Below are 21749 nucleotides of genomic sequence, written 5' to 3'. Positions count from 1 at the left end.
TTGCAAGTGTGTGAAGGGTTTTAAATATAAAAAAACCTTTCCTTTCCCCCTCATTGAATATATTTTTGTCTGTTAGACAGTAATGGTCATACCGTGGTGGGTAAGTTGGTTTGGGGGTCAATAATACTTGAGATGTTTATGTAGTGAAGCAGTAGCGATTCATGTTCAAAATCATCACTGCTACTAGAACGTACAGGAATCTGGGTCATTAATCTTTATTTACAGGCAAATGTCCTGAGGTGCAGGCAAATTCTGCATGACGCTTCACCCCCTGCACCTGTTGATTTCAAAGGGCTTTACAAATATTAGCAAATCTTCAGTTTTCCCCTCTGAAGTAGGGAAGAAATGGAGAAGCTGAAGCAGAGGTTGCCCTAGTTGTACAGAAAATCTGTTGCACAGAATAGAGCCTAGATTGCCTCTCAACTGTAAGACCTTTTGTATTTGTTCTTGTGGTAAGGTACGACCTGTGTCTTCTGTAAACATGTAGCATCTGAATTGGCTGTAAAACCTGTGAGGTTCAATTAGTTTAGTTGGATGGCACAGCATGTAAGCCACTGCAAAATTTTGCACGCCAACTTCCATAAATCTACTTTAACAAAATACTATTTATGTAGCCTGCAACAAACTTATGAAACACTGTAGAATAAAATAGTTTTGTTTGGTTTGGATGTTTTGAAAAATAGAAAATACATCTTGTTAAATTATATTGGAAGCTTCTCCTTCCCAAACAATCCATAATAGTGACCTACAGCTGAAGACTGTTTTGTCTTTTGGAATTGCATGTTTGTATTATTCTATTTCTGTTCTCACCTTATTTATATTAGGCACTGTTATATTTATTTATGTTAGGCACTGTTTGTCTAGTTGATTAAAAATGTAAACAATCAACTAGCTTTTAGCTGGAATAGAGAAATTGGAAATTCAAATAACTTAGGCAGCAGTTAAACCTGCCATGTCACTGAAGTTTTGAAAGTAATTCTTAATATTTATGTAGTATTATAGATGATATTGACATAGGTAAAAACTTGGTCAACAATACCTCTGGATATTAGTCCTTAAGAGAAACCAGTATTAGTAAATAATGTATGAAAGAAAATAAACTGAGGCCTAAATCTGCACATTCCTCACAACGGGGGAAAACTCCTCATATGATTAAGGACAACCCGCACAAATAGAAGTTTAGTCCCCTGGTTTGAAAACACAGGCAGTGCGAAAGTTTCCATGTTTATAATTCTACTGTTTTAATTTGATTGTTTGACACTGTTTTCGGAAGGTAATTAGTATTTATAATGTGCTCGGAAAACAAAAAACTATATCAGTGCATTATATATAAAGTATTATTCAATATTATGTATCTGCCAAGAAAAATGGAGAAGCAAAGACAAAATAGCTATCGGACACAGGGTGTTGTATACTACAGTGATGAGGGCCATGTAAGCACATTAATGTATTGATAGAGAGAGAGGTGCAGCAAACTCTTCTAGAGTCATTTTACAAATGTACATATTGAGGAGGAAAACAGCACCTGATACCTTCTGCTCTAGTAAACTAAACTATCTGTGCTGGAAATCATATTTGAAAGACGAATGGAGCGCTTCTAACTATAAAATAAGATCGAGGTATACTTGTTAATTAATCCTACTTCCTATGTGCAGTACACCTCTGTTTAATAGAGCAAGGGGGACAAATTGCCCTCTTCCCCCCCCCCAAAAAAACCCCCCAACCCCCCCGACTTATTGTATTAAAACACACAATGAAGACACTGAGGGACAGAAAGGGGAAAATATAGGCAAGTGAGGAAGCGGGATCTTCACAGCACCAAAGGGTGAGGGAGAGAAACTGGACACGGAGGGAGCGCGCAGAGGGATCGGTGGGGCTGGAACCCCCCCAGGAGAGACTTTCCAACACCCTCCCACCACGGTGTGTGGGGTTCAGACACCTTCAGGGGCTGAATGTGCGGGGGGCAATGGGAAGGCGAACCCCCCCCCTTAGAGTTGAACCCCGCAGGGGGTGGGGTGCACAGAGGGGACTGTGTGTGTGCGGGGGGGGGGTTAATAGTTAACAGCCGCAGGCGCTGGGGTGGTTGTGGGCACGGTGGGTGTTGGTGAGGATCCAACCCCGGCTGGGGGGGGGGGGGCAGTGGGGTGCCTAGAGGAGGCGGGGGGGGTGGGGTTTAATGAACCCCTGCAAGGGGGGGTTCAGCCCCCTCAGAAGGGGGGGCGGGGTCTCCGGGCGGGGCCGGCCGTTCCGGGGCGGGGCCGGTGGCCATGGCGGAGGCGGACTCGGGCTGGCGGCGGCGGCGGCCCCAGCTCGGCGGGGAAAGTTGCCCGGACGGAGCCGGCGCGGCGGGGCCCCGGACCATGGAGCAGCGGGGTGGGCGCAGCCCCTCGGCCGGGGGGCTAGAGGCCGCGGACGGGGAAGCGGCGGCGGCGCCCCCCGACTCCCCCCCCTATTTCCTGCTCTATCCGGGCCATCGGGGCGCCGCGCCGCCCGGGCAGCTGCCGCCGCAGAGCCTGTGGAGCCCCCCCGGCGGCGGCGGCGCCCTGCCCGTGCTGCTGCTGAGCTCCCCGGGGCCCGCCTCGGGACAGGACAGAGCCGGACCCCGTGAGTAGCAACCCCCCTCCCTCAGCACCGCCCCCGCCGGGGCGGCTCCTTCCCTCAGACCCCCCCCCCCGGGGGGCCGGCACCCCCGTCCTCAGACCGCCCCCCGCTATGCCTGGTGCCCTGCATGGCTCCCCTCGGCTTCCCAGGCTTCCAGGGCCCGAGTCTCCTCCCCCCCAGTTCAGGAGCTCCAGCGATTCCCTGACCCCTTCTCACCCCCAGCTCACCTGCCCAGAGTCTCTCCGTCTCAGACTCCCCTGGCCTTGAACTTGGGTCTGGACGGTGGTGGCATCTGCAGAGCCTTCCTTCCCCCTTCTTCCCTTCGGCTTACTGGCCCTCTTTCAACAAGGGGGGCTCGCAGGCAGACGCCCCTTGGCCTGTGATAAACCCCCGGGGCCTGGGGATGCACGTGTCCGAGAGGGATAAGAGGCAAGGGGGGGGGGGTTTGGGTTTCCCACTTGAAAAGAAAACTTAGCTTCGTTGCCGAGGAAGGAGGTAACGCGTCTGGCCAAGGTAACTTACATTAAGCTGCGCTCTGGTGGCAACGTTTGTACTTCGTTTCTGAAAAAGATATTGACTATTTAAGAAAAGGAGGACTTGTGGCACCGTAGAGACTAACACATTTATTAGAGCATAAGCTTTCGTGAGCTACAGCTCACTTCATCGGATGCATTTCGGAGCTGTAGCTCACGAAAGCTTATGCTCTAATAAATATGTTAGTCTCTAAGGTGCCACAAGTACTCCTTTTCTTTTTGCGAATACAGACTAACGCGGCTGCTACTCTGAAACCTGTGACTATTTAAGATAGCACGGTGGGCTGACTACTTTGTAATGAGACGAGGGCAAAGAGGCTGCAGGTAGCTGCGCTTCTGTAAATTACTTTTGATTTATCACTTTGATTCATTCCATTAAAATATGTACGAACCCTGGGGAGCAGTCATTTCTGGCGGGAAAGAGTTAAAAGTATCTAGAGAGTAACGACGCCATTGGGGATGGGGAAATCACACCAAAACTCCTTTGAATTTGGTGGCAGAATCTCCAAAAGAAAGGGGCCTATCGCGCTCCCTCCGTCCTGTCGCTGTCCTCTCCCTAACAGGAGAGTGAATGAAGTGTATGTATCGGAGCTGAAGGCGGAAGACGGGAGGACTATGTTGGGGCCTTGAATGTTGTGGAAGATGCATTGAAAGGAGATGTTTCAGTATGCGTGGCTGTGTGAAATGCTCATCCACAAACTCAGCTACCATGTTAAAAATAATCATGAGCCTCGTCTCTCCTCTCCTCTCCTCTCCACTCCGCTTGTTTTGGGGAAGGAGCTCTCGGTCCTTTGAAGTTTAATTGGGTAGCTACATTGCCATGCTTGGAGGAGAGGATGGATATGGGTTCTCAAGGAAAGGCTGGCTTTGACTGCCCGCCTCCTGCCACTGTGTCCTAAAGCAAATCGATTTTATACTGGGTGTTTTTCTCCACTTGACAAGGCTATGTAATTGTGTGGGGTTATTTTGCAGTCTGTTTGTGACCGGGGATAGGTTATTTGTTGTGTTTTAGCAAAGGCTGGTTATAGGGTGGAAGTGTCTAACCTGCCCTGTTGCAAGCATACAGCCTCTACAAAGAGGAGTTTAGCATACTCCAAGATTTTCTGGTTAATATGTTGAGTTTTATATAGTGCTTTTAATCTTCAAAGTGTCTTGCGAACATTAATTTTTACAAAAAGAAAAGGAGTACTTGTGGCACCTTAGAGACTAACAAATTTATTTGAGCATAAGCTTTCGTGAGCTACAGCTCACTTCATCGGATGCATTTTTCCATTGAATGCATCCGATGAAGTGAGCTGTAGCTCACGAAAACTTATGCTCAATAAATTGGTTAGTCTCTAAGGTGCCACAAGTACTCCTTTTCTTTTTGTGAATACAGACTAACATGGCTGCTACTCTGAAACCTGTCATTAATTTTTACGACACCCTTCTTGAGTGGGTCTCTATTGCGCAAATGGGGAAACTGAGGCAGAGAGCTTAATGGGTTTGCCCAAGCCTGAGGGAGTCAAAGCCAGTATAAGAACTCAAGAGTCCCTAGTTCATTACCCTCCTCTCTTCCTAGGTGTTGTTTTGCAACAGCTGTTGGTAAAACAGAAGTCTTTGGAAGAAGCCTAGTGACATAGCAGGAGGTAAAGGGAAGAGGAAATGTAAATTGTTCCCATGGTGCTGCTTGTCAGATTCTCCTGGGTCAAACTTGCATGCAGGTTAGCATTCTTCATCCTCGCTCTCATTGTCACTTTCTGCATCACAGGCAGTAGCAACACTTGCTCATTCACTGTCTGGGCAGTAGCAGCAAACTTTTCTGCCAAGTCTCACTTCTTTGGTATGAACAATAAAACAGTGTTTACAGTTTTTTTTGGAGGGATTTGCTTTACATTTCAGTTCAGGGACTAGCCCTACTTACCTGCAGGCTCTGTGGCTGAGAGGCTTCGCAACTTCTTAAGGTATCCCCGAGTGGTTATAATTATTTTATAGTAGTAATACAGTGCTCTGTGAGGTGGGTATGTTTATAGATGGGGTGGTCTATAAAGATGTTGCAGAAATGGCTTGAGTGGTGTGAATTGTTTTATGAAAGCCAGACCCAAGTGCTTTCTTGCGTCTCTAGAGTGAAATAAAAGTTTTGTTTGTCCTCTCCTGAGCTGGAAAAGGATGTGTGCCAAAACATTCCAAAGGTAAAAATCCCAAAGCCAACATTCAGGTTCCCCAGCCAGGTTTTTTCCCCCAGTGTGCTGTGTCGGCGTAGGAAGCTTAACTGCCCCAGCCGGTTCAGGAGGCCACCAGTAATTTGCAGTATTTGATTCACACCCTCCCCAAATTTAGGAGAGCTGTTTTTATCTGGTCCTGATTAGCCCAGACTCTGCTTTCCTCATCAAGCCTCACCTACGCTTTCAGGATTAAACCAGGGCAATTAATCCCTGTCTCTTTCTACCATTTGCTGTTAAGACCACCCAGTTGATTCCCAGGTGTCAGGACCCTCTGGTGCTCATGTGTTTCCCAAAAGAAAGTGAGAACGGAACTTGAACAGAGAGAGGCTTCAGCATATATATATATATATATATATATATATATATAAATAAAGCAGAGGGAGGAAAGAAAAGAAAAAGATGATCTTTCATAAACTATTCATATCAAAATTGTGCCACATGAAATATGAGTTTTATAGACTACAGAAATCTCCCCTAACATATCTACCCCACAAAGCAGCAGGCCATTCTATCACCGAAGATCTTGGTGTTGATAATAGGGGAGTCCATATGTGATGGTGAACTCTAGCCTTGTTTCACTGAGACTTTTTAAATATCTCTTATTTGTATTATCATGGCTTGAGGCTGTCCCTGCATCAGACAATATTTTTATTCCTTATGACCCTACACAACCAGAATTGAAATTTTTGCTTGTGTGTGTGGTTCTCCTGGGTTCCCTAATCTTTGCTACCACCATCATTTTAAAAATTAAGGTAACCTAAGGAGTAGTAAGCTTACTTCTGTGTTTTGCATTTACAGTGCCTTTCAGTCAAGAATCTAAAAGCACTTTGTAAACCTTAATCACGCCAGCACAGCAATAAAGGGAGAGAAGAGTTTTAAGGACAACTAATGGGAAGGGGCAAAGAGTCCTGTGGCACCTTATAGATGAACAGACGTATTGGAGCATAAGCTTTCATGGGTGAATACCCACTTCGTTGGATGCAATGGGAAGGGCATTTCCTGGCAATTAATGAACATGGGAGTTGAGGGATTAAGGTGTATAAAAGGCCCTTTTCCCAGCAATTAATGATCAACTGGGTTATGTCTCGCATGGAGGTTATGGTTGTTATAAACAAGAAAATAAGTACTTTCTGCTGAAATGTAGTTTGTCATAGATATGGCATTCTGTGTACATTATAAGGCTCTTACTAGTAAATGACCAGTACACAAATCATCAGAAAAACTGTACTCCAAAATGCTTTGAAGGCACATTTAATTCTTAAAAAGAAAAGGAGTACTTGTGGCACCTTAGAGACTAACAAATTTATTTGAGCATAAGCTTTCGTGAGCTACAGCTCACTTCATTGCATGCATGCAGTGGAAAATACAGTGGGAAGATTTTATATACACAGAGAACAACTCTTTTGTAGTGATAATCAAGGTGGGCCATTTCCAGCAGTTGACAAAAATGTGTGAGGAACGGGGGTCGGGGGAGAGATGGGGTAGAAATAAACACGGGGAAATAGTTTTACTTTGTGTAATGACACATCCACTCCCAGTCTTTATTCAAGCCTAATGTAATGGTGTCCAGTTTGCTGAATTGCAATTAATTTGCAAACTGGACACCATTACATTAGGCTTGAATAAAGACTGGGAGTGGATGTGTCATTACACAAAGAAAAACTATTTCTCTGTTTGTTCTTCCCCCGCCCCATCCGATGAAGTGAGCTATAGCTCACGAAAGCTCATGCTCAAATAAATTTGTTAGTCTCTAAGGTGCCACAAGTACTCCTTTTCTTTTTGCGGATACAGACTAACACCGCTGCTACTCTGAAACCTGTCATTTAATTCTTGGTGTTCATATTATATTTAATTGTGTTCTTTCATATAGGAGTTTGTGGGAGAAAATGTTTTTTACTTTATAGTGAAATGTGTACTAATGAAGGGGGAACTTTATATTGGTCTACAGTCAAGCTGGAAATTGAGGTGGCCAGTAGCTTTGTAAATTGCATGAGGGAATGCTGTAATACAGTGGTTTTCAACCTGTGGTCCACGTACTCCCGAGGGTGCAGACTATGTCGTAGGGGTCCACGAAAGGTTGTCATTACAATAGAACAGTGTTTTTCAAACAATGTCAAATTTCCAAAGGGGTCTGCACCTCCATTTGAAATTTTTTAGGGGTCTGCAAATGAAAAAAGTTTGAATAGAAGAGGGAAGGATACTGTAGATACTGTATTTTAGCAACTGAAGAAAGTGAATTATATACATTGAGACGAAGGATACTTCTACATTTGTGCTGAGAATTGAGTCCCAGCTCAAGTAGCCTATGCTAGCTCTGCTTGAGCTAGCGCCATGGGAAGCGGGTGAACCCCCGCTTTGGGGAGGCTAGCTCACTGGCTGCAACCCTTCTGCCTGAGGCCCTGCCCACCAAGCCCCGAACACACACACCCCATAACAGGAAGAGCCCTGAGGGCCCCCCTGTGACTGGAGGAGCCCCGGCCTACCCACCCCAGCCACATCTGGCCATCCCCGAGCGCCAGTCTGGTCCTAGCCACACTGGGCTGAGCCACCTCCATGCACCCCAGCCAAGCCAGGCTGAGTTGCCGACCATGCCGGGTGGCATCGCTGAGCCCCAAGCCAAGCCGCTGGCCCCACTGAGGCGAGCCGCTGGACCCCCCACACCTGACCGGACCCCCACCTCCCTGCCTGGCCAGCCCCAGCACATGGCCGAGCCTCCTCACTCCCCCCACCAGACCCTTCCACCCCCTGCTGGCTTGCTGTGTTCACTCCTCACTTTCCCACTCCCAAGGAGGAGGGATACTGTGAGCTGCCGCAGGCTGGCAGCAGCAGATGGTGGGGGCTTCAGGAAAGGGGCAGGGCCACCATGGCCCAGATGTTAGTCTTCCTTGGCCTATTATACCTGCCACCCATGGCTAGAGCCTAAAATAGCTGCGTGTCCATGAAAGCACAGATGACCACTTGGCCTAGCTGGTCCGAGTACAATCCTGCCCGACCCCTGGGTACATGCTCGGGTGGATAGCCTGAGCCACCGTGGGCACGCTGCTATTTTTAGGTGCTAGTCTGAGAAGAGCTAGCATGAGTACATCTACACAAACTGGGAATCATAACTCCCTGCTCAAACGTGGATGACCCTAAGAGTACGAATGGAAAACTTGAGGAGACTGGGGAAAGGGAGGCTTGTAAACTGTAAAGTTACTTAAGTTTAGAGTTGAAAATTCTGAAAATATAAAGTATGTTAATGATTTGTAAATAACTGTAGTCTTGGTTGCTATTTGCTAAGGTTTGTTAGATAGCTACAGTGTCAATCTTGTACACAATATACACTATGCTGCTAGTTTTACAAATAAACTAAACTGAAGCATGGGCTATCTAGGCTTGTTAGTTACATAATGTTAGTAATACCAGGGCTGCAGGTCTGAACTCCATGCTTGCCATGACCTGATAACATATTGGGCCTATGGTGACAGGTGTGCTAAGAATAGCATGAAGATATTCAGAGATGCTGAAGAACAGACACCAAGTATTTATCCTACAGTATAACAATTTTATTTTGTGTAGTGACTACTACTTATGTCCTTGTCACAAACTAGATGTTTTTCTAGAACCGTGTACAAGCGATGGCTCTTTCCATTGCAGCTGCGAGGTCCTCCTTCATATGGGCCTCCCCAAGGGGTAAGCAAATGAGCAGGTGCTCCGTTGTCTGTGCTTCACTGTACTCACATATACGTGTAGTGGGTTGTTTTTTGTTGTTTTTAATTCAACAGCAATGTGGTCTAGGATACAATATGTACAAGTCCAGGGTAGCGACTTATACACATTGCATCCCAGACCACATTATGCTGAATTTAAAAAAAAAAAAAAAAGTAGCAGAGGGAGAGAGAAACAGTAAGGGCAAAGAAAGGCAAGATACTTGTGTCTTCAGCTGAAACTTGAACTGAGATGAGTTAAGACTGAGAGATCATGAAAGCTGTTCATGCCAACAGGAGCTACTCTTGGATGAACGCTAGTGAGACTGTTCCTCCAAGAGGCAAAGATGCAGCCAGTGCTAGACAAAGAGAGAGAACAGGTAGGAGAATAAAATTTATTTAGGTGAGGTGAGCTGCAGTAAATCCATAGAAGGTTTTTAAAACAAAAACTAAGAGCCTGATTGAGCTGCCTTTACTCTGCAGAATTCCTGTTGGCTTCCAGTGGGAGGCCATCTGATCATGATGGCTCTGGTAGCTTCTTTCTTCCCCTTTTTCAGTTGTACTTTTAGTAACAGGTATTCTAAATTCTGAAACACCTTTGCTGCACAAAGAGAAAAGGCTGTCGCTGTATTCATGGAAGTAATGGATTCCATCTTTTTTCTTGAGCGTAGAAAATTCTTCACTCCTGCCACTTTGTATTTTTAACCTGCTGGACTCAAATTGCAAGAGACGTACTGCACGTGTGCCTCGTACATGGAAGGTGAAAATCCTGGCTGGCTGTCTTACTGAAGCAGAGAAATGAAGGGTTGGATTCTGCATATGGCCCAGTCAGCGTGGGGGCTGATTATCCTATAGCATGTCACCTATAGAGAGAGTTGGCTGGTGAATATTTTATGCAGAAAAGATAGTTTTGGGGAGTGTATGTGTGTGGAAGATATATTAACCCCTGAACTGGGGGGCGTGGGCATGCTGCTATTGTCATTGAGGTACAGCATTGAAAGCGGGAGCAGAGATATGAGGGAAATCATGCAAAAGGTGATTATTTTGCCACCTGCCTTTCTATATCCCACCAAGTTAAAAGGTGAAGGAAAAGATATTGGACACCAGGAACAGAATATCAAGGTTGTAGTTCTGTCTGCAAGTGGCATAGATGGGGAATGGGGAAAACTGATTTTTATCAGGATTTATTTAATTTGGAAACATAGGAGCTGCCAAATTGTATCAGACTGATGTCCTGTCTAGTCTTATAGCCTGTGTGTGGACATATAAATTGATCAGAGGGACACGCAAGAAACTCTGTGTGGTGAAAAGTATGGAGTAACTTGTCTGTAGAGGAAACTGCTTCCTGATTCCTGGCAGTTAGTGGTTGGTTTTCTATTGCGAGGAAACTTGTAGACTTATATCCTGTACAATTTTATCCTGTTTGCAGTGTTGCCTGGATTTTCTTTTGGAGTGGTTACAGTTAATTTAGAACCCGTTATTATGTATATGAGTACTTTATCTTCATTGAATTCATCTGTCTGTGTTGTACGTTTACCTAGCATTGGTAGGTTGTTTTGTAATTCCTCAGTCTTCTGCCGTCTTGAATAACCAAAATAATGTTGTCATCCCAGAACTTTGCTGTTTTATTCTATACTCCTTCTCCACATCTTTATGGTGAGTTGATAGGCTCTGTATGGTTAAGGCTGTAACTCAGTTTTTATTGCAAGCCTGGTTTTTGGCTTCTGAAAGAAAATTTCACACTAAGTAGAATATTGCCTTGAAAAGTAATGTGAGGTCTGTGCGTAAATTAGAATTTATTCCCCTACATCTGAAGTGGACAATGGATTCCTGATTTGTCACTTTAAAAGTAGAAGTACTTACTGGAGTTCAAAAAGTTCTTCTTTTTGTCACATTGTAATAAAAAGGAAAGGAGAGGAAAGAAAAATATTGGCCTGCCCTATTGGACTAATCTAGTTGATATTTAATGCATAGGACCAAAGTTTAAAGTAAGTCCTATTATCCAAAGTTAACATTTTAAATAGTAATGGTAGAATGGATTGGCTTGCTTTCAGATGTTTCATTCATTTAGTAAAATTAAACTTAATTTTTAAATTTTTTTTTTACAGAACTGTAGTGTTTGTCAGTTGCTTAAATCTTTGATCTGGAATTCCTAGCTTTCAAATATTTTGATAATGCCAGCATTTTTACAATACCTTTAACATATTCTAGCTACTTCCAGCTTAACGAAGCGATACCCACTATTAGCTTCCTTCACCATTTAGACACTTTTTCTGTCCCTTGTCCAGTTTCTGAGCCATGATAAAGTTTTACTTCTTGTCCTGTGATTGATTTGTGTTTTAATATCTCAGTGTTTATGGAAAAACAAAAAATATTTATCATTTTTCCCTATGCTAATAGTTTTTGAGGCACAATGTTCGTATACAGAAGCCATGTTTGCCCCTATTGTATTGTGTGAACATGGTAGTTTTATAGCTCTGTTTTTAGTTGTTTCAACCGATTTTTCCTGCTATTAAATTAAGGTTCTCTGGGTAGTGAATTCCAGGATGTCCACCTCTTTAGTGCTCTTTTAAAGATAACAGTTTTTGCTCTCCAGTATAGTAGTTGATTTGTCATACAGTACATTATATACTTTTATTAGCAGCTTTGCTGTGCTCTTCTTTCAGAACTCTTGAATGTTGTCGATACCAATTTACACTGAAAATATATTTACAAAGAAAAGGTCTAAACTTTTTTTTTTTTTTTTAAATAAAAGGTCAGGACTCCTCTGGAATTGGTATACATGAAAGTTCTGGTGAACACTAAAATAATTCTCAGGGATTCAAAAACATGTATCAAATAGCTTTAAAAATAACTCGGCCAATCTTTCAGATAAAATACTCAAAGGCTCCATTCTTTGTTGGAGATGACTGGATAAAATAATTTAGTTTCTAGGCCAGATGTAGTTGAGATTATTGTTTAAAAAGGTAGGACAGCTTTACAAAGGGGGGGAATCCATTTTACAAGTACCATTTAAGGACCACTGTTGGTCAAAATTCAGGTTTTGTATTAAAAGTACCAACAAAGCAAAATTAGGTTTATATTGATTAATTTTGAGTGGTTTTGTTGTTAAAACATTCTTCTCTAGCACTTAAAGTATAAACATTGAAGTATTATGATATTGTTTGAACTTGAAAACAAGACTGACTAAATAAAGAGACTGACCTGTTTAGTTTCATTGTCCAGGGTGGTGGTGGTGGTAAAATCCCAACATTAAAACTGGAGATATTTGCTGAGTTTTTAATACTCTTTCATCAACATGGTAAACTACTGTTAGTGTTTTAAAAAGAGTTGCTTTCTCTGAGAAAGCTACCTATAATTTTTGCCCTGTGCACTATGTAGTATATCACTATAACAATGCACAAGAGAACTATTTATTTTACCTTAAAGGGGGCTGCGTACGTATTCTGGTTAATATTGGTAAGCAACTTCTTTTCTTTGCCTGTTGTTATACGCTATTGCTGACTTTTTTTCCCAGTTCCATAAATATAGTGAAAATTAACTTGGTGACTGTTTTCTGTTCCCTTTTTTGAGACACATTTATTGGGGAGCTGAATTTTGTAGTGAAATGTCACCTGTTTCTGCATTTCAAACTACTGTACTAAAATTTCTGTGCATCCAAATACATCATTCAGGTGTTTCTGTTTAAATTTGATTTTGCAGGAGGGAGGGCAGTTTTCTATTTAATACTTTTTTATTCATGTAGTTTTAAATGTAAAATGCCTCTAGGTTGCTATATTATGTTGATGTGGGGGCAGTTAGTTCATATGTAATACTGCAGTCATTGAGGACTGGAATTAATATATATCTTATTTAAAATTATTAAAAACCACATGAGGTTATTGTCTGGTGTTATATATCCTAAGTGGTGGCTATGTCCTGTCATGTAGATTATCATGGTTAGGCAGTGACCTCGAGATCATGGATTTCTTGAGGTATCAGCTTGAGTAGAAGATCTCAGGCAGAGAGTAGACTGCAATTCCTGAGCTGTAGCTCACGAAAGCTTATGCTCTAATAAATTTGTTAGTCTCTAAGGTGCCACAAGTACTCCTTTTCTTTTTGCGAATACAGACTAACCCGGCTGCTACTCTAATACCTCATAGGAGGCATGTTAAGGTTGAGGGCACGAGGAGTCAAATTACCTGAAAAGTACCAGACAGGTTTACCATTTTGTTCTTTTAAAAGTATCTTTCAATTTTTACTTCTTGTTCAGTGGTAACAGCTTTTATTTGCATTTACCCAAAGTTGCACCAGTTTTTAATGGAGAATTTTAATTTTTAGTTAGCAATCTGGCCTTTATAATGTATATTACCACACAAAAAAGTAGAGGCTAAAATCTGGGTCAATGATGCACTGCAAACACTTAAAACTAGAAGGTTTGTTCAAATTTGTTTTACCATCTGAGAGTAAATCCATGTAATATTTGTTTAGATGGGAAAGTTCAGTTTAAAAGGTAGTTTTTGAGAAATTTAAACTCACTCAATCGTAATTTGCACACCCAATTTGATTTATATAGAATCACTCAGGCACGTGGAAGGAATACATATCTCTCTTTGTAGTCATCAAATAGACACTCCACTCTTTTGTACTGTGAGAGGGACTGATGAGAAATATGTGTATTATGTTATGCCTGATCGCAGATTGACTAGCATAGTCTGAAAAGAGGTTGTGGACAATGAGAGCAAGATCAGCCTAATTGCTCTCCCTGCATCAGCAGCATCTATAGAGCGTCCTGGGAATTGCTTGCCCTACGATCTGAGCAGCTGGTCACATGAGTCTGAATTTTCAGTTCAGTTCATTAGTCAGCCATTTTGGTCAACACCCTGCTTGCTGCGCACAACCAATCCTATTAGCATTCTGTGTCCAGGCTTCTCTGGGGGAGAAAGAGACTAGTAGTGATTCTAGCAATTCTGGATATCTTTTCCTATAGACTTGTATTATTTTGGTTTTTCTCTTCTTAATTTTGGTAACTAGTCAAGGAAGCTTTTTCTTTTATGCAGTGACCAGGTTTTCTGTGGTTGCTTAGGATTAATAGCATCTAGCACAGCTGAAGAGAAAGATAATTGGGGAAGAGAAAAGAGGAGGAGACTGAAGAGGAGCATCACTTATACCTTGCTGTATATATGAAAAAGCTACTGCAGTTTGTGTAATTTGAGCATATTTGTTCTTGCACAGCAAGGTATTTCTTATTATCTTCCTCAGAAGGCTTTTCCTTTTAGTTCTTTTTTGTTGTGCCAGCTGAGTCATCATGTCTGCCTTGACGCCTCAAAGCGATATGCCAACCCCCACTACAGACAAGATCACACAGGCTGCCATGGAGACCATCTATCTTTGCAAATTCCGAGTGTCTATGGATGGAGAATGGCTCTGCCTGCGCGAGCTGGATGACATCTCACTTACCCCCGACCCAGAACCTACCCATGAAGGTATGGTCCAGTTCTCTACCTTGGGAGCCCTGCAGCCATCTCATTGTTACAACTACAGACTGGGGGGGGGAGGAGGGCGAAGGGGGGAGAGAGGAGGGGCATCACCATTCAAGGGCTTACATAATCTGGAAAACATGACCAAAATTGTATATGGCTTAGCCAAAATTGTATTTATTTTTATATAATATGTAAAATAAATTCTGACAAGATTCTGGGGTATCTTTTAAAATCAGACTTCTTTCTAGAGGGTCATTGTTGTGGTGTTTTTGTTTTATTTAGAAGCCCAAAGTTGCATCATAAGATATGAGGTTCTGTATTGTCATATCAGCACATGAAAGAAAATAACCTGAGTATTTTTGTTCATGATGCATTTTATCTTGATGTCCATATTTAAACGTTGGTTATTAAGAAATTTGCAGCTGTCTTGTAAACAGGCAGTGTTCAAAAATGGAGCACATCAACAAAATTCTGATTAATGTGTGATATGAGGAGAACTTTGACAAGCCCCAAGGAATTGTGCAATTATATCTCGAATCATGTGATGATATAATCAGGAATCTTGTGCTATTATTTAAGATGGCTTTGAAGCCTGCAATATGGAGGCATAAAACACGTTTCTGTCTTTTTAATGTTCTAAGGGAACTAATGATTATTTGTGATCTGGCTGTGATGAAAGCAGTTTAATATACAGGACAAGCACAGTGAAGTTGGGAAATAGAAAGAACCAACGTAAAGCTTTGCAAGAATAAAAAATAAAATAAAAACAAAACAAAACCCCCACACATTCTCTTCCAAAAATAACGATAAATGCATGGAAGCATTTTACTCTGTTTACTTGTGATCCAGTAGTCACTTAGTACTGAATCCTGCAAAGTGCTGACCTCCCATTGAAATGACTGACACCAATCAGCAGAAACCTTTCGGTATTAGGCCCCTTGTTCAGTAACTATCATGATGTCAATCCATGCCAAGCCACTTGACATTGCCATTGTCAAATAGTAACATCATCTTATTTTGATATTTTGCTAGATGGGATTTCTTTTTGTATGGAATTGCTCTTGAAATTAAATAAGATTCTCCCAGGTTAAAAAAATATAATTTAAACTTCACCTGTCAAACATTTTCAGGGATAGAAATCCATTAGCTCAGATTTACTCAGAGAGGCTAAGTAATTCAGACTGACAGTAGCAAGACAATTCAAAATAAGAGGCTGAAACTCCACCTTAAGTGTGTCCCATTGTGCTTAGGTGCTGCAGCACACGTTTTAGACTCCTACACTATCTGAAGTTGTACAAATAATGGGAGATGTAAGGATGAACAGACATACTTGATTTAGAATTTCTTTACTGTCGTTTCTTTGTATGTCAGCCTTATCCTTACTCTAATATTGTTTGAATTTATTTCATTTTTCTTACGGTATTTGCTTTTCATAGGTTTCAGAGTAGCAGCCGTGTTAGTCTGTATTCGCAAAAAAGAAAAGGAGTACTTGTGGCACCTTAGAGACTAACAGATTTATTTGAGCATAAGCTTTCGTGAGCTACAGCTCATTTCATCGCATGCATCTGATGTAGCTCACGAAAGCTTATGCTCAAATAAATGTTAGTCTCTAAGGTGCCACAATTACTCCTTTGCTTTTCATAGAACGTTCTTTGGAGTAGTGTGGGTTGGTGTGATAAAATATAGCTACCCTTTTGAGCTGTTACAGTACATCATCTTCATGCTGTTTTGGGAAACTTGGTGTAATTCTAATAGTGGAGATGGGAAAACAGGAGGTTGTTGTGGCTTTGGAAAACCTATTCAATCAGATCTTGATTCTGTAACCTATGGATTGTTTAGATGCAGGTCCCACTGCATATAAATCCCCAAAGTTAATGATGGAGTAGAATTTGAATGATTTCAGTTTTGGCCCTCTTCTTAACAAATTTCATATTGATCAAAAGTACTATTCACAGAAGATGTTGAAAATATATCCTACTTACCTAATATGATTGTGTACCAATTCAAACCATGTAAATACCTCTAAAGGTAACTTTAAGTATTAATACTAAAAGAAAAATCTTCCAAAGTAATTACTTTGCATACACGATAACTAATCTAGTTTCTAGATCTAGTTGTTATGATAGCTATCTTTTAAATATCAGAAGCTATTAGAAAATATCATGGAACATTCCACAGACACATTTGGTTTTTAAAAATCCTTTTTGAGATATGAATTAATGTATCATAAAACTGACATTATATATGTTTATAGCTTTACAATTTAAAAAGGCTAGTTTATTTCTTGGAGGATGGACACTGAGCTATCATGCCTTACTTCAAATAAAGGTAGGTAGTAAATCCCACCCTGGTCCAGATACTTTAGGCTTGGCACCCTAGAACCAGGGATGGGGTTCTATCCTGGCACCAGACTGCTTCTCATGGTCATATTATTTCTCTTTACATCCCTTCATTGGCTCCCTCTTATCTATTGCATCAAACATAAGCTACTTGTCTTCACTTACAAGGCTCTTCACATCCTATCCTGACCCTACCGTCATCTCTCATTTACTATTGAAAGGTAGACCTCCATCTCCCAAGGATGCCAGCCTTGCTCACTTGTTAAATATTCAAACAAGCACCTTTGTGGTTTTTCCATGCTGCCCCTCACACTTGGGAGGAGCTCCCCATAAACATCCACAAACTACCTCATTATCCTCTGTCAAGGCTAATCCCCCTCTGTCACTTTGAGTACAGAAGGTGGGGGCCCGCAAGGGTTCTAAAAATTAATACTTGCCACTCCAGGCTTGTATTAAACTCCCAAGGTTATAGCTTTTCTCTGACCTTGGCTTGGTAAACACTGCCATCACCCAAATGCAAAAAAAACAAAAACCCTTGGACCAAGGAAGGTACACTTGGGAATTCCTCCCTGTGGGGTACCCATAAGCCCCTTCACCCCACCCCACCCCCTCCAGGGAAGAGCTGAGAAAGAAAACAAAGGAAATTAGCTGTGCTATCAGCTAATCAAACATGCATAAACCTCTTAGGACACCAAAATCCAATCCTGTTCTTAAAAAAAAAGTAAATTTTCTTAAAAACAAAAAGGAAAAAATACATCTAGAACTTAAGCTTTTGCTATATTTTAAAAGAGTAATTCCAAAAAGTAAGCACCCAAACTAGCTTGGGGGTTCAGCTTAAAGGTTACAAGCAAACAAAAGCATCAGGGGTTAGCACGGAGGAGTTCCACAAGCCAAAATAAGAAATAAAGCTGATTGTGTCTGTCTAAATATTCCCTATCCAAATAATTCCTTCTAGGTGTGGAAGGTACTTTTTCATACCTGTTTCAAACCTTACACAGCATTCCTGCTTATAGCATAGCATTGTTGCTCTGTGTCCCTGCAGCCCAGAGAACAACAGACAAAGGGAAAGTTTCTTCCCATTTTTAAAAGTTCTAGCCTTCCCATTGGCTCCTTTGGTCAGGTGCCCACTTTTTATTTATTTTATTTTTTTTTACCTGGGGGACTTTTTAACCCTTTACAGATAAAGCAACCAAAGAACAGCTACCAAGAGGGATTTTACAGCTAGCCGGCTGGCTGCGTGTCCATTAAAGGGAGCTACCCCCCACTTCATATCATCATTATCACATCATCCTTCAAATCCCTCCTTTAAACTTTCCTTTGCTGTGATGGCAACAAAAAACTTGACAACGGCTACGTGGCTGGTGTTCTGAAATCACAGTGACCCAATAGTGTTTCTGTTTCCTGTACCTGGACCCATTGGATCCATCTGTTGTCTCTTGTCTTCTACTTAGTCACTGCCCCAAAGAACTTTCAGGCTTTTTGTTCTGTTTGTACTGTGCCTAGCAGAATGCTGTCCTAGTCCGTGACTGGGTCTCGTATGTTATCTGAGTACCTAAGAAGTAAATTCCTCCCCCACGTTGACGGTGTCCACATATCACGGATGACAACAAACTAGTGGGAGTGGAACTGAAAACAGGAAGGAGTGTTTCAGAGTAGCAGCCGTGTTAGTCTGTATTCGCAAAAAGAAAAGGAGTACTTGTGGCACCTTAGAGACTAACAAATTTGTTAGTCTCTAAGGTGCCACAAGTACTCCTTTCCTTTTTAGGAAGGAGTGTTGTGCTTGCTTATAAAGAAAGGGAAGCTAGGGAACGAAAAGTATTAATTTTCAATGAAAGAGTGAAAAAAAGACAATAAAAGAAAGGAGAATGGAGAAGTAGAGAGAATGGCAGTCTCGGAGAAGACTCAGTGAAGAGAGCTTTTCATTTAGTAAATTTTGATTGATTTATTTATGTAGACTATATCATATATTTTATTGCCCTTATCTAACTTCCTTTGAGCCTCTGCTGCTGGACCACATTGGAGGCTTTAGTGGTTTCCAGATTCTCCTCTTTTGGGCTCCCAATTTTCTCAGTAGGTGGGTCCTAGAGCATCTTAATTTTCAAACTTGCCTCTGTGTGACTCGCTACAATATTATTTAAATTATTTTTAGAAAGTTCCTGCTTTCTTTTTGTTATTCTGAAGCTGAGAGACCAGGATTTCTGGTAAACCAGCAAGTTACAAAAATATTACGTCAATATCTTTTTTCAATGGTCCAGAGAAGCCGTGTAAGTTCATTTTGTTGTTGTCATTTTCTGTCGACTCCTTACTGCAAATTTAACTAGAAAATGTATATTAAACATAAAGCAGGCAACTGAAGGAAGTTATGAGTTATTCTGATTTTGTGTGTCCCACCAAAACATTGCATATTGATGATTTCAGTCAGACAAATATCAGAAGAGGAGTTTAAAAGCAACTCTAAATATCATGTGAATACACAGGATGTTAAGACTTTTTTTGGCTAGATGGAAAATGTGTGTAAAACTGGAACTTTTGTGGATGTAATACTAATTTCTCAAACAGAATGAGGTTCAGCACGGTGGCCTCTCACTGTTTATGAGGAGGCCTTCTGTCATTCCTCTGTTCAGGAGCTGCTGAATTACATTAGAATTCCCTTAAGAAAGCTAGTTTCAAATTGATTTTGTGGTTTTGAGGTGGAGGGGCAAGAAGGGAGGTAATATTTCAGGAATATAAGAACATCATGGTAATTCAGTAGCGTCAGCCAAACCATTGCTCAGGCGTTAATATTTAAAAAACAAAACAACGAAAACCTCAAAACAAAACCACCCTTTTATACAGTCATATTAGTTTATTTAAAATCGGGGCCTATTTCTGCTCCCACTTAAGACAAAGGCAAAACCGTTTTGGGGCCAGATTCGGATCTCAGTTACACCAGTGTAAATCTGGAGTAACTCCATTTGCTTCAGTAGAATTACTCTGGATTTTGCTGATGTAACTGAGAGCAGAATCTGTCCCATTGACTTGTATGAGAGTAAGATCATGCTCCAGGTTAGATTTAGCACAACTCTTCAGCCTCGAGAAGTAATTTTTGTCTTAAACATTGTATATAACTAAAACAAAACAAAACCCGCTCACAGACCCTCAAAAGAACAAAATTATAAATAAAAGCTTTTCATTTCCTTTTTTTTTTCAACTCCTGGAGTTATTGGTGGTGGTTAACTTGGGTGACCTCGAAAGGCCATAATTTTATCTAGATGCAAAAAATAAAATTTTCTTTAGCCATTGTCGTTTTTTATTTTGGAAGAACAGTGGTAGGTCACTGAAAAATTGGAACATTGTTTTTTGTTAAGCAAATAACACAAAATAATGAGAAATGTTGCTAGAGGCTTTTTGCTGTTTTGTTTTCAATACAGTCAATCTTTTTATGGGTTAAAAAGTAGAAAACACTTTATTTTGAATGACTAATTTAAAAATGTCCATGTGGACAAATAGTATTCAAATGGAATTGAGAGTTGAGCTTTTGTGGACAATTGTAAAGTGCAAAATAGTCATGAATTTTCATAAGGATAGCTAACGATGAGTGCATCTGAGTGGAGTGAAAGTTTTGTTTAATTTCTCCCCTCTCCCTTGAAAGACATGGCTTCACTTTAGCCAGAGTTTCACAGGTTAATAATTTTAGTACTGATGAGATCAGTTTTGTAATTGAGAGCATGAGCAGTATGCATCACAATCTTATTATGAGAGACTTATTTGATATGAAGAATAATTTATTGTATCAAATACTCTCCTTCACTTACCTTTAAAACGCTATATTTAGAAAGATGAATTATAGTGACTCAGTTACATATGTATGTATTACATATGTAAAAGGGTACATCTTTCATGTTAATCTAATTTTTGGTAGTTTAACATCAAATTGGGTTGAATCTTGCTTTTGGCCAGGAGTTTTTTAAAGTTTTATTTATTAATGTATTTTTGTATGAAGAATTTATATAGATACTTCAAAAATAAATGCTTTATTTAAATGTCACCCGTATATTATTGCTCCATCAACATAGTGCACCATGTATTGAGCCACCTTTTTAAACTGAACATTGTTTTTCTGTAGTTTCTTTATTGGCATTGTTCCATCTTTCTAAATTCAAAAGAAAATCATATCTATTACTTATTTTATCATTACAGCATTTTCAAATCCTTCCCAAGTAGCAGCATAAACTATTTTGTTTGTTTGTTTGTTTGTTTATTTATTTACTTACTTTTGGCAAGTGACATACATTAAGACCCGAGTTGCATGCTTTGGGGGCTACATATGTTAAAATGCTTGTAGAGAAAAACAATTGTAAAACTCACTTTGACTTCAGCTTACCTCTTGTAATGAGGAATGGGGCAATAAGGAGTGACGGGACAACCTGTCTGGAGAGGAAGAGTGAGGATTAAATTGCGTAATGGATTATGACTTTATAAGGCACTCTGATATTATGGTGATGAGTGCAGTCTAAACTCCTGGTTGAAACAATAGGAGGCGGCTTTTGTGTTCTTGAAAGAAAATGGGTTGCCTTTTTGCAAGATAAAAATGTCTTCTGAAGAATCTCTTAAATAATATTTACACTTACATGGCAATTCACATCCAAGGACTGTGAAGATCTTTACAGACACTAATGAATCAAGCCTCCAACACCCCTGTAAAGTAGGGAGATACCTTTTTATATCTAATGGAGACATGGGTGAATTGTGGGATAGAGGTTAAATGACTTGCCTAAGATCATGCTGTGAGTCATTGATAGGAATAGAACAGAAGCCCAGTTCTACCATCACTTGCCCATAGTGGACAATTCCAATTGACCTTAATGGAAGTTGCAAGTGTGCAGTTGAGGAGATGATGGGGCTCTAGAAGTACTGACTCTCATTCCCTCATAAACTTTTTTCA

General features: G+C 40.9%; 1 protein-coding gene across 13 annotated transcripts in view; it reads left to right on the top strand.

Moving 5' to 3' along the window:
- Positions 1-2246: 2246 nt before the first annotated feature.
- RUFY3 (RUN and FYVE domain containing 3) overlaps positions 2247-21749 on the top strand; it is a 95761-nt gene continuing 76258 nt past the window's right edge. For 8 of the 13 annotated variants that reach the window (XR_006281018.1, XR_006281020.1, XR_006281021.1 and 5 more), the window contains exon 1: positions 2247-2604. Coding sequence is in view for 9 of the 13 variants with exons in the window: in XM_043513677.1 (XP_043369612.1) it covers positions 2268-2604 (337 nt within the window). In the remaining 4 variants the exon portion in view is untranslated. Of the gene's footprint in view, positions 2605-3053; positions 3115-13382; positions 14490-21749 lie in introns of those variants that run through there. The other 5 variants (XM_043513681.1, XM_038399916.2, XM_038399918.2 and 2 more) reach the window with 5 other exon arrangements.

The sequence above is a fragment of the Dermochelys coriacea genome, chromosome 4, assembly GCF_009764565.3.
Source record: "Dermochelys coriacea isolate rDerCor1 chromosome 4, rDerCor1.pri.v4, whole genome shotgun sequence".
Lineage (NCBI taxonomy): Eukaryota > Metazoa > Chordata > Testudines > Dermochelyidae > Dermochelys > Dermochelys coriacea.
The sequence above is the reverse complement of the archived record's forward strand: the minus strand, read 5'-3'. Positions and strand labels throughout refer to the sequence as shown.